General features: G+C 40.3%; 1 protein-coding gene across 1 annotated transcript in view; it reads right to left on the bottom strand.

Moving 5' to 3' along the window:
* The window catches only part of PRUNE2 (prune homolog 2 (Drosophila)), a 435757-nt gene that overhangs the window by 148716 nt on the left and 274010 nt on the right, over positions 1-13031 (bottom strand). The window contains exon 7 of the mRNA XM_006891999.1: positions 5558-5716. Within this exon, the coding sequence (XP_006892061.1) occupies positions 5558-5716 (159 nt within the window). The remainder of the gene's footprint in view (positions 1-5557; positions 5717-13031) is intronic.

Below are 13031 nucleotides of genomic sequence, written 5' to 3'. Positions count from 1 at the left end.
TTCTAAGCCAATCTCATTGTCTCCGACACACCTAATTCCATTACCCTAGTCACTGAGTCAATCCATCTCATCTGGGGTCTTCCTCTCCTGCGCTGTTCCTCCAAACATGATGCCCTCCTCCAAGAACTGGTCCCTCCTGGCCACGCGCACAAAGTATGTGAGAAGAAGCTACAAAATCCTTGTCTCCAAGGAGTAGCTTTGTTTCAACCTCTCCAGGACAGACCAGTTTGTTCTCTTGGAAGTCCACAGTATGTTCAAGACTCTTCTCCAGCACCACAACTCAAAAGTATGGATTCTTCTTCTATTATCCTTAGTCTTTGTCCAGTTCTCTGATGCATAGCAAGTAATTGCATGACCATAGCCTGGAAGAACTACACCTTAGTCTCCAGACTGACATTGCTCTTCAGTATTTTAGAGAGGTCCCTCACAGCAGATTTTCCCAATGCAATTCGTCTTTTGATTTCCTGTCTGCTGATGCCAAGTGTGTTGATTGTGGAACTAAACAAGCTGTAATTGTTAACAATCTCAATCTCTTCTCCATCCATCAGGGTGCTGCCAATTGCCCTGGGGTGAGAATATTTGTTTTCTTGATATTAAGTTTCAATCTATATTTAAGGCTGCAGTCCTTGACCTTCTGTAGAAAATGCGTCAGGTCCTTCTCAGTTTCAGTAAGCAGGGTTGTATCATCTGTATAATGTAGGTTGTTGATGAGTCTTCCTCCAATCCTGATGCCACTTAATATCCAGCCTCCTGAGCAATCTGTTCCATGTATAGATTTAAAAGATGAGGAGCTAGGAGGCATCCCTGATGCACACTTTTCCTGATTTTAAACCATGCGGTGTTTCCTTGCTCTATACATAAGACTGCTTCCGGTTCCAAGTGGAGTTTTCTCATGAGCATAATTAAAGGTTCTGGGATTCCTATCTTTCTCAAGGTTAGCCACAATTTGTTGTGATTCACACAGTCAAATGCCTTTGCATACTCAATGAAACACAGATACACATTACTCTGGTACCCTCTGCTTTTGGCTAAGATCCATCTAACTGTCTATGATGTCCCTAGTACCTCGGGCTCTTCTAAACCCAGCTTGCACATCTGCTGATGTACTTGGTCCAAAGGTTTTTGGATCATTTTCATGCTTGCATGTGATATTAGTGATAGTATTTGATAATTTCCATACTCTGTCAGTACATCTTTTTTTGGAATTAGAATAAATATAGATCTCTTCCAGTCACTTCTCCAGGTAGTTGTCCTCCAGATTTTTTGGCACAATCAGGTGAGAGTGTCTTGGGAAGTATTTGTTTTTTGAAATATGTCAATTAGTATACCATTAATTCCTGGGGCTTTGGTTTTTTTGCCAATTTTTTCAGAGCAACTTGAACTTCCTCCTTCATCATCATTGCTTCTTGATCATACATTGTTTCATTAAATTCTTCTGTGCCAGCCAATTATTTTTAGTAGAGGTTCATCCTAGAGAAGATTAAACTAGGCTGGTCTTCTTTCATTCATATTCAGGACCTCAAACCTGTTCCTGAAATTATCTTTAAATTCTAGTGGGTTTGACTCAAGACTAAACTTTGGTTCTTGTGGATTTGATTTCATTTTTCTTTCGCTTCAGCTTGAGCTTGCATATAAGTAGTTGATTGTCTCTTCCACAATCAGCACCTGGCCTAGTCTTCACAGCTGATATTGAGTTTCTCCATCATTTTTTTCCCCCCAGATGTAGTCAATCTGATTCCTGTGTAGACCATCAGGTGAAATCCATGTGTATAGTTGTCATTTGTGTTTCTTATAGAAGATATTTGCAATGAGCAGTTCATTGATTATACAGAATTCTATCATTCTATCTTCCACCTCTTTTCTGTCACCTAGTCCATGCTTCCCATGCTAATGATTCTTGCTTCCTGTTCCCAACTACTGCATTTCAGTCACCCATTATTACTAATGTATCTTGGTTGCATGTTCATTCCATTTCCAACTGCCATAATTGATAGAAGTCATCTGTTTCCTCCTTTTTGGCTCTGGTTGTTGGTGCATATATTTGAATGACAGTGGTATTAACAAGTCTTCCTTATATGCACATGGACATTATCCTGTTGCTCACAACAATGTATTTCAAGATGGACCAAGAAATGGTCTTTATGGCTATGAATGTGACCCACTTTTCCTCACCTTTTCATTTCCAGTGTAGTAGATCATATGATTTCCTGATTCAAAATGCCCATGTCAATGCATTTCATTTCTCCAGTGCCTACTATGTCAATATTTATGCTTTCCATTTCTTCTTTAACAATCTCCAATCTTCCTACACTCATAGATCTCACATTCCACATTCCAAACAGTAGTGTCTGTTTGCAACTCTTCCTCCTCCTTTGTGATTCCCAGTCAGGAGGTCCTTCCTCCTGGCCCATGTCTGCTAGTCCAAGTGTGCTCTATTGTACATAGGATTTTTGAAGGCCTGTTATTTCGGAAGTGGATGGCCTGTCCTTTCCCTAGTCTGTCTTAATTTGGGAGCTTGGCTTTAGAGCAATATTTGACAGACAAGCATTTTACTCAAAAGAACAGATGAGACACCTTTCCCATTACGCAGGTAACAGATCAGGTGTTAGTCCCACTTCCCTCCTGCCCCTTCAGCATGTGATTGTTGTTCCCACCCTGACCCACGTCTGCCAGCAGCCAGCTCAGTTCCCTCTCCTTGCCCCTTCAGTAGTTCCCACTCCCACCCCAGCCAATCCTAGTTTGATGGCTCACACCTCCACTCACATCTGCCCATCCATTTCCTCTCCACTCCCCTGTGTCATCTGTGTTCCTGGCACCACAAACAGAACCTCCTCGAATATAGACTATCCTTGTCTTTAATTACATCAAATTGTCTTTTCATTTAACTAAAAATCTGTCTGTGCATTTCATTAAAAAATCAACCAAACTTGCTGGCTCCTGTAAGTTGAAGGACAAGAAATTTAAAGCCATCCAGCTCTTTCCCTCCATGTAATATATTACAATACCATCTTCCAATAGGAGTGAGACCAAAAACCCCAAACCAGAAATGTTGTTCGTTCAGTACCTTCAAGACTAGGGGGATAGTGTTAGAATGGAGGGAAATAGGTCAGTCTTTTCTAAAGGAGCAAATAGCCAGAACCAGAAATAGCCTCAGAAGGCAAAAGAGAAAGAAACAACTAGGAGTAGAATTACCTAAATGTCATGTCCCAATGTTCTGCCAAGAGCAAAGAAAAAGAGCCCAGAAAAAAAAAAAAAAGCATGGAGGTCACAAAGCTGATTCAACAGTTAGAGGGGAAGCCAGGAGCAGTATCAGACCAGGCCAGTCCTGGGCCAGAGCTCTGTGGTTTTTAGAAAATGCTGGGGATATTCTTCCACCATAGGCCTTTAAAAATGGCCCTACTGGATTCAGCACAATGCAATTCAACTCAACTCAACTCAATTAAACTCAGCTCAACTCATTGCTCTCGAGCTGGAACTGACTCACAGCTGACCTCCCATTGGGTGTCTGAGGCTATAAGTTGCCCGTGAGGAGATTGGCCATCTTTCTCTCACAGAGTCATTGGTGGATTCAAACAGCCAAAGGGGCATGGCCTATAGCGTAGCAGTGCAACTCCCTATAGACTATGTCATGAGAGCTCTCTCCTACACAATCAGTGGAGGTAATAATAACAACAACCACAGGGATTGTGGTCATTGTTAGAAGAAACAAAGATAGTAAGAAGATGCTTGTTTCTGTTTAGTTCAACTCATAGTGACCCCATGGGACAGAGGAACAGTGCTCCACAGGATTTCCCAAGGCTGTAAATCATTATAGAAGCAGACAGGCATGGTGGGCTTGAACTACTGACTTTCCAGTTAACAGTTGAGTGTTTTAACCACTGCATCACCAATACTCATATACCAGGCACAGTGCTAACATATCATGTTTTGCAAGGTGCGGACTCATTATCGTTATTTTACGAAAAAGGGAACTAAGACACAGAAAGTTAGAGAACTTATTCAACAATGCACAGCTGACATGTGGTTTTGGACTCAGATTGTCATGATGACATAACCCTCCTTGTGATCAATGATGGGGCAATATTTCTTCAGAGCAGAGTTTTGACTGTGTGATGCTCAAAACCCAGGACCCAGAGGAACTGTCTCTGGCATTTGCCCAGAGGTAAGGCCATGCACAAGTGAAAGTAGTGGGGAAGGGGGAGAAGACCATGTATATGTATGTAGTGATTGCAGGAGGCCCTTTCACATGTGGATGTGAGCAAGCACAGACAAAAGGTGAGCATGAACATAAATAGAAGCTTTGCCTCTAGCCACCTGTGGATAAATGAGGCACATCCAGTCAGTTGCTATTAAGAACTTCACTCTGCAGGACTTTCATGGACAATTTTCCAGAAGTGGATTACCAGGCCTTTCTTCTGAGGTGCCTCTGGATAGTCTCAAACCTCTACCCGTCTGATGAGTAGCGGAACACATTAACCATGTGCAAGACCCAGCAGTTCTGCATACTACTTGTGAGGAGAGATTAGTGATGCAACTTTCTACACCAGTGAAGTCCGTATTATAATGAATAATGTATACTCTCATGTTAATTATTAAGTACCCTTGGTTTGGTATAACCAGTGGCCTGTTTTGATTAATTTGTTGAGTTCTTCCACTATTTCCAAAGTCTTAGGTTAAAAAAAACCCCTCATATATAACATAGAAGATACAACTAATTACCCAGTCAGAAATTTGGTACCTAGAGACAAACTAACTTAGGTTATATTATCAGATCAGCAGTTAATAAAAATTGAGCATCAAAGGAAAATGTTATTAGTTGAATTCTGTCTTTCAAAAAGGTATGTTGAAGATCTAACCCTCAGTACCTGGGCGTGTGACCTCTATGGGAACAGAATCTTTGAAGATACATCACTAGTTAAATTGTCACCAGGTACTGGGGTAAAGGAGCAGTGATCCTGTTTGATTGATGTTCTCATAAAAGAGAAACTCCGAAAGACAGGCAGGCACAGAAGGGAAATGCCTACGTAAAAACAGACACAGAGAGTGGAGTGATGCGACTACCAGTCAAAGAACAGCAAAGAATGAGGAACTACCATAGCTGGGAGGAGACACAGAAATCTCCCACTGGAGACTAAGCTGGCTTGCCCACACCTTGGCTCAGGGCTTCCAGTTGGAGAACTAGGAGACAATGGAGTATGTTGTTAAGCTGGTTAGTCTGTGGTCCTTTGCTGGAGGAGCGCTGGACACTCACACAGCTGTGAGCTACAGCCAAGGAGCAGTCATAGAAGCACAGCACCCCAGTGAGCACTAGCCCTGTTCAGGTGAGGAAGATATAAACCAGCATCTCTCTATGAATTCATTCTAGAGGATAAATAGTTAGGAGACTCTTTAAAAAGTGAAATGTAGCAGAACACCCTCAACATTTCCCAAAACTTAAACTCTAGGACTCTATTTCTTGGGCCAATTTCTTATAAATTGTAAATGGATTTTCTCATCATCTTCCTCCTGCACACTCTGAAGGTCAGGAGGTTCTGTGCCCGGCAGAAGGGGTCCTCACCTGGCTGCCTAGCTCTAGGTTCTCGGAGTACACGGCGATCTGTTGCTTCGGTTGTTGCTCCTCTGATGTGCCATTGGCCAAGAGGATGAGGACGTCAAACCCGTACCTGTCTGTAAATGCTTTCAGATCGCTGGCCATATTCCTGTGAAAAGTGCAGTTCTGAAACAAGAGGAAACTTGGTGTTAATGTAATACCAGCTTTCTGGGGAGTTGTGCTGTCAATGTATCCAGTCTTATAATTTATTAGAACAGATAGTGATTTTTAGATCCAAGAGAAGTCAACTTGTGTTTTGAGAAAGTTTCATACTGTAATTTAAAGTACACTTTGTCAGATAAGAAGGAAGACAATACATATTAGTGATCTCATGAAATATTGTAATTAATTGTATTAATGATATATTATGTTCACAGCTTTAGTTTGCTTGGCTCCATCAGAGTTGGACAATGACTAAGGAGGATAGAAGGAGAATTGATGCCTTTGAGCTGTGGTGCTGGAGAGGAGTATTGAGGGTACCATGGACTGCTAGGAAAACAAACAGATTCATCCTGGAAAGGGTCAAACCGGGTGGCTCCTTGGAGACAAGGATTCTGAGACTTCGTCTAACATACTTTGGACATGTTGTAAGGAGGGACCGGTCCTTGGAGAGGGACATCATGCTTGGTAGGGTGGAGGGACAGCACAGGAGGGGAAGACCCTCTATGAGGTGGATTGATTGAGTGACTAGGGTGATCGGGATGGGTGTATCGGAGATGGTGCGATTGGCACAGGACAGAGCAGAGTTTAGGGCTGTTGTACACAGGGTTTCTATGAGCCGCAAGTGACTCGATGGCACATAACAACAACATATGACATGATATATATGATATATGATATATTATATAATTATATTTATTATATTATAAATTATAATTAATGATAAACCAAAAATATACATAAATGAAAATAAGTAAAAATCACTTTGCCATTAATATTAGGAATAAACAATGGGAGGGACTGGAGAGCATTATGCTGAGTGAACAAATTCAATCCCATAAGAATAAATATTGCATAAAATCATTATTGTAGAATGAGTATAAGGATCCAAGGTGGGGGGGAGGGTGGAAGCAGAGGGATGTGGATGTGAAGAGGCGAGGGGATTAATCATGGAATTGTACAATTTGATGGGTCAGAGGTGAGGGAAATTGGAAGAATCTGTACTTGAAAACAATGTATTCTAATTTTGTAACTAAACTGGTATAATTAAAAAATAGACAAGAACCAAGCATTTTAACATTTAAAGGTGTTCAGATAGTCACTTCCCCCCCTTTTATTGGTCATAGAATCTATGTAGGAATGCCCACTATTAGTACACTCTGCCACTACAGGAAGAGGAGGCAGTTGTTCTTTTCTACAGTTTCGTTTTCTAGAGGTTACTATTAACTCCAAGCAGAATAAAGCTAGTTGAGTTTGCTGTTGTAGATTGCCTTCGAGTCGAGCATGACTCACAGTAATCCTATGAACAAAAAGCCTGAAGCCCCTCTACAACTATCGACATTTATCGAAGTTCATAGAGTTTCTGGAGGCATGTTATTTAGAAAGTGAATGCCACTCCTGCTTTAAAAATGGAATCCCAAAATCTCTGTAGATGTTCATTGAAATGAAAAATAAACAACCTAAATTTAAAAAAAAAAGTTTACCTTAATAAACTTTTTAATACTGGTGAAAAAAAAAAAAACCTGTCAGAGTACGTTATTGTTGTTATGTGCCATTGAGTCGCCTGCAATGCATAGCGACTCTGAACCCTTTCCTATCCTGAGCCAGTCTCACTAATTCTGACACTTTCACCTCATTGCCCCAATCACTGTATCAATCCATCTCATCCGGGGTATTCCTCTCCTGCACTGTCTGTCCACCCTTTTGAGCATAATATCCTTAACCAAGAGCCAATCTCTCCTGGCCACATGCCCAAAGCAAGTGAGGTGGAGCTTCAAACTCCTAGCCTCAAAGGAGAGACTTGTTTTCACCCTCTCCAAAACAGATCTGTTTGTTTTCTTGGCAGTCCATGGTATGTTCAAGACTCTTCTCCAGCACCACAACAATCTATTCTTCTGTCATCCTTAGTCATCGTCCAGCTCTCTGAATCATAACAATTATTTGCGAAGACCATGGCCTGGATTAGGAGCACCTTTGTCTCTAGACTGACTTTGTTGCTCTTCAGCACTCTGGAGAGGCCCATAACAGCAGATTTTTTTATTTCCTGACTGCTGGTGTTAAGAGTGTTTATTGTGGATCCGAGCAAGCTGTAATTGCTAACAACCTCAATCTCTTCTCCATCTGTAACAGTGCTGCCAATTGGCCCAGTGGTGAGAATCTTTGTCTTCTTGATGTTGGGCTTCAATCCAGTCTACAGTCCTTGACATTTTGCAGCAAGTGCTTCAGGTCTTCTTCAGTTTTGGCAAGCAAGGTTGTATCATCTGCATATCATAGGTTGTTATTGAGTCTTCCTCCAATCTTGATGCCACACTCCTCCTCATAAAGCCCTGCTTCCTGAATGATCTGTACTGCATACAGATTGAAAAGGCATGGGTACAGGATGCATCCCTGATGCACTCCTTTCCTGATTTTGAGCCATGCTGTGTTTCCTTGCTCTGTTCTGAGGACTGCTTCTTAGTCCAAGTATGGGTTTCATATAAGCACAATCAAGTGTTCTGATATTCCCATTTTCCTCAAGGTTAGCCACAATTTATTGTGATCCACACAATCAAATGCCTTTGCATAGTCAATGGAGAGACATTCTTCTGGTATTCTCTGCTTTCTGCCAAGATCCATCTGACATTGGCAATAATTTCCTTAGTACCACTACCTCTTCTAAACCCAGTTTTTATTTCTGGTAGTTCAAGTCTTTTCTGGATAATAGCAGGATTTTGCTAGTGTGTGATATTAGTGATATTGTTAGATAATTTTCACACTCTGTCAGGTCACCTTTTTTGAAATGGGGATAAATATGGATCTCTTTCAGTCAGTTGGCCAAGTAGATGTCCTCCAGATTTCTTGGCACAACTTGGTGAGCACATACAGGGCAACATCTATTTGCTGAAATATGTCAATTTGTATTCCATCAATTCCTGGGGCTTTATTTTTTGCCAAGTCTTTCAGAGCAGCTTGAACTTCCTCATTTATCACCATTACCTCTTGCTCATATGTTGATTTTTTAATTAGTGATTTTTAAATGCAACATATGTATTTTTTTACAGCATTTTCTTTCCATTTGATTTTCCCTCCATTCATTCATTCATTGTTGCACATTTTTCTCCCTGCCCAACACTCCATGCCAGTTCATTTTGCTTTTGAAAAGAAAAAAAAAATCCTTTCATTGTTATACAATTCTCCCCCAAATCCACAGTCCACTTTACTATGCATTTATTTTTCTGTAATCTTGTCATAGAAATAATATCTAATCTTATATTCTTTTTAAACAGTTCTCTCCCTCATCTGTTTCAATGCAGTATACGTTATTTATTCCCTCTTTTCTTAAGTTCTCTCCAACCCCAATGTCAGTCCCATTTTACAGCAGTGGCACTATGGAGTATTAGTTCCTTTGTGACTGAGATAGACACTCAGCATAATGTCCTCCAGGGTCACTCATTTTGTATAACATTTCATTAATTCTTTCTTTTTTCAATGAAGCACAGTATTCCATTGTGTGAATATACCACAGATTCTCTATCCATTCGTTTGTTAATGGGAACTTGGGTTGTTTCCAACTCTCTGCTATTGTGAACAAAGCAGCAATAAACATGAGTGTGCATATGTCTGCTTGGGTGGCAGTTATGGTTTCTTTAGGGTATACTCCCAGTAATGGAATCGCTGGGTTAAATGGTATTTCTATTTGCAACTTTTTGAGAAAGTGTCATACTGCCTTCCATAGTGGTTGCACCATTTTACACTTCTACCAACAGTGAATAAGGGTTCTAGTTTATCCACAACCTCACCACCACTTGCTGTTTGCTGCTCTGTTGAATATTACTATTCTTACTGGGGTGAGATGATTTGATTTGCATCTCTCTTAGAGCTAGGGATTTTGAACACTTCTTCATGTGTTTGTTCGCCATCTCAATGTCTTCTTTGGTGAAGTGTCTGTTCACATCCTGTGCCCATTTTTCAACTGGGTTGTTTACCTTTATCTTGTTGTGGTGCTTGAGTATTCTATAAATTCTAGATATAAGTCCCTTATCAGACATGTCATTGCCAAATATTTTTCCCCAGTCTGTGGCTTCCCTTTTTACCGTGTTGGATGCGCAAAGGGATTTGATTCTTAGAAGGTCCCATTCATCTACTTTATCCTCTCCTAGTTGTAGGTTTTTCAGGATGCTTGGAACCATGTTGTTTCTTGAAATTCTTCTGTGTTAGCCAAATTTTTTTTTGGTACAGTCACTCTGTATACTCCTTCCATCTTCTCTTAGTTCTTCCTGAATCATTCAATATTCTGCCCATAGCATCCTTAAGCATTGCAACTTGTGGCTTGAATTTCTCTTTAGTCCCTTCAGCTTAAGAAACGCTGAGCAAGTTCAGCACTTTTCATTTTACGACTCCAGTTCCTTGCACATGTCATTATAAATTTTTGCCTTGTCTTCCTAAGCGGGCTTTCTAAATCTTCTATTCATCTCCTTAACTTCTTGATTTCTTCCCTTTGTTTTGGCTTCTCGGCACTTCAGTGCAATATTCAGACTCTCTTCTGACAACCATTTTTGTCTTTTTCCCCCCTCCTTGTTTGTAATGACTTTTTGCGTTCTTCATGAATAATATTCTTGATATCTTTCCACGGCTTATCTGGTATTTGTTCATTAGTGAACAAGGCCCCAAACCTATTCCTGAGTTGGTTTTAAAATTCATGGGAGATAGACTCAAAGTCAAATTTTTATTCCTGTACATATTATTTAACCTTCTTTAGTTTTAATTTGAACTTGTATATGAGTAGTTGATGGTCTGTTCTTCCATCAGCACCTGGCCTAGTTTTCACTGCTGATATTGAATATCTCCAATGGTTCCTTCCACCGATGTAATCAGTTTGATACCTGTGCATCCCATCAGATAAAATCCATGTGTATAACCTGTGCTTGTGTTTCTTTTAAAAGGTATTTGCTATAATAAATCATTGATTGTACAGAATTCTCTGATTCTATCCCCAGCCTCATTTCTGTCACCAAATCTATATTTTCCAATGACTGATCCTTCTCCTTGGTTCCCAACTTTTTGCATTCCAGTCACCCATTATTATTAATGCATCTTGGTTACATGTTTAATAACTTTCTGACTATAACAGTTGATAAAATAATCTATTCCCTCCTCTTTGGCTCTGGTTGTAGGCACATAAGTTTGCATGATAGTGATATCAACAAGTCTTCCTTGTATGCATATGGATATTATCCTATCACTCATAATATTGTATTTCAAGATGGGTCTAGAAATGGCCTTTTTAATTATGAAAGCCACCCCATTTTGTTCTCATGTTTTCATCTCCAGTATAATAGATCATATGATCATGGGATTTGAAATGTCCCATGCTAATCCACCTCATTTTGCTAAAACCAAATATATCAATATTTATGCATTCCATTTCTTTCTTTACAATGTCAAGTTTTCTACATTCATGTTTCTCACTTTCCACGTACCAATCATATTGTCTGTTTCTCCTCCTTTGTGTTTCCAAATTTGAGGGTTCAACTACAGTGTATCTGTTAGTCTACTCTTAAGTGTGCTCTGATGTACATAGGGTGTTCAAAGGCCAGTTATATTTCAGAAGTGGATGGTCAATCCTTCTTCTTAGTCTGTCTTAATTTGGATGTTCACTATTAGAAGACTATCTGACAGACAAACATTTTTACCTACGAGATAAAAGACACTTCCCTTACAGAAATAACCAATACATTCACTGTCTACACCCACCCCCAGCACATGTGACTTGTCTCTACCCTTTCCCTGCCATATCCCATTTCTTGCACACCGGCTACCTGATCAAACCCTCCCTCCCCAGCCACCTCTTAATATGATCACCAGTCGCTTCTGTGATGCCTTGCACTACACGCTGCTACTGGTCTCTCACGCTGTTGTCCATCTCTTTTTTAGGAGGATGTAAGTCCAAATCCCATGTACCAACTTCAGAGAAAGATTTTTACTTGAGGCTGTACTGAGGAAAGATCCTGGCCACAGAGCTTCTGCTAAATTCTGTGACTTACTGTCTTTGTTTACATTGCTGACACAATGTGGTAATTCTAATCTCTGGACAGGTGTCTTCTAAATCTGATTCTGTGGTGAGGTTTGAGTTGGTGGTCAAAGAGTTTGAGACTGAAGATATCCTTTCCCAAAAAATTATATTAAGGTAGCTGATACCTTTCTGGGAGAAAGGTGCTACCTGATCAAGTAGATTAGAGAGAGCTCTCAGATCCACAGAGTGACACTCCCCTCTCCCTCAGTGTAGAAATCCAGATAAGTTCTGCAGGGGCCTAATATCAGGTCTGATTGCTCTGTAGAGTAATGAAAGAAATGCTGAAAGACACCCACCACTGTGGGGTACTCAGACAGGGACTCTCATCATCTGCAGAAATGTTCCTGGACTTTCAATTTGTTCTTAATGGCAATGCAAGTTTCTTTGTCTGCATGGATATCTTCATGCCTTAAAAAAGTACACTCTGTTCTCAAAAACAATCTATTTTAATTTTGTAAATAAACTAGTATATTTTTTAAAAAGTACAAATGAAGATCATATGCTGGTCTCAAACACAATGCTTCATATATGCTTATTGTTTAAGAAATGTTTGGTGCACAACTAAAGAAACACACAGAAGTCAACCTGTGGATCACAGTCCTCTCTCATAGCATGTATAATGTCATCACATGTGATGAGAATCAATTACCTGCAGTCTATTGCACCGCTAAATGAAAAGCACCGTGATGTGCACTTATGGGATTTAAGGAATTCCATTATTTTTTCTTATTCAATAACTAGAACTATGCGTACTGTTGATAAAATATTAAAACAATCCAGAAATATCTATCACAGAAAGTGCAAGTACCACACCCTCCCTCAGATAGCCATCACAGCCACATGGTCAGGGATTTTCTCATGCCTGGGTTAATATTTCCTTGTGGGACCTCTTTGAAACTTGGGACTTGATATTTCTGGCTTTGGCAATTTCCAGACACTCTAATAAATCATAATGCCTTTTCCCTACAGTTTAGTGAATTAGAACTCAATGGCTATAAGGCTCCTGAGAAGGGACACAAAATATTTTGCAAATATATGTACATGGCAGATTTGTCCTGGAAAGGGTTAAACCGGGTGGCTCCTTGGAGACAAGGATTCTGAGGCTCCGTCTAACATATTTTGGACACGTTGTGAGGAGAGACAGGTCCTTGGAGAGGGCCATCATGCTTGGGAGGGTGGAGGGACAGCGCAGGAGAGGAAGGCCCTCTATGAGGTGGATTGATTCAGTGA

This window comes from Elephantulus edwardii, unplaced genomic scaffold (assembly GCF_000299155.1).
Source record: "Elephantulus edwardii isolate Elephantulus edwardi_28Jun2011 unplaced genomic scaffold, EleEdw1.0 scaffold00108, whole genome shotgun sequence".
Classification (NCBI taxonomy): domain Eukaryota; kingdom Metazoa; phylum Chordata; class Mammalia; order Macroscelidea; family Macroscelididae; genus Elephantulus; species Elephantulus edwardii.
Note: the sequence above shows the minus strand (reverse complement) of the source record. Positions and strands in the feature narration are given on the sequence as shown.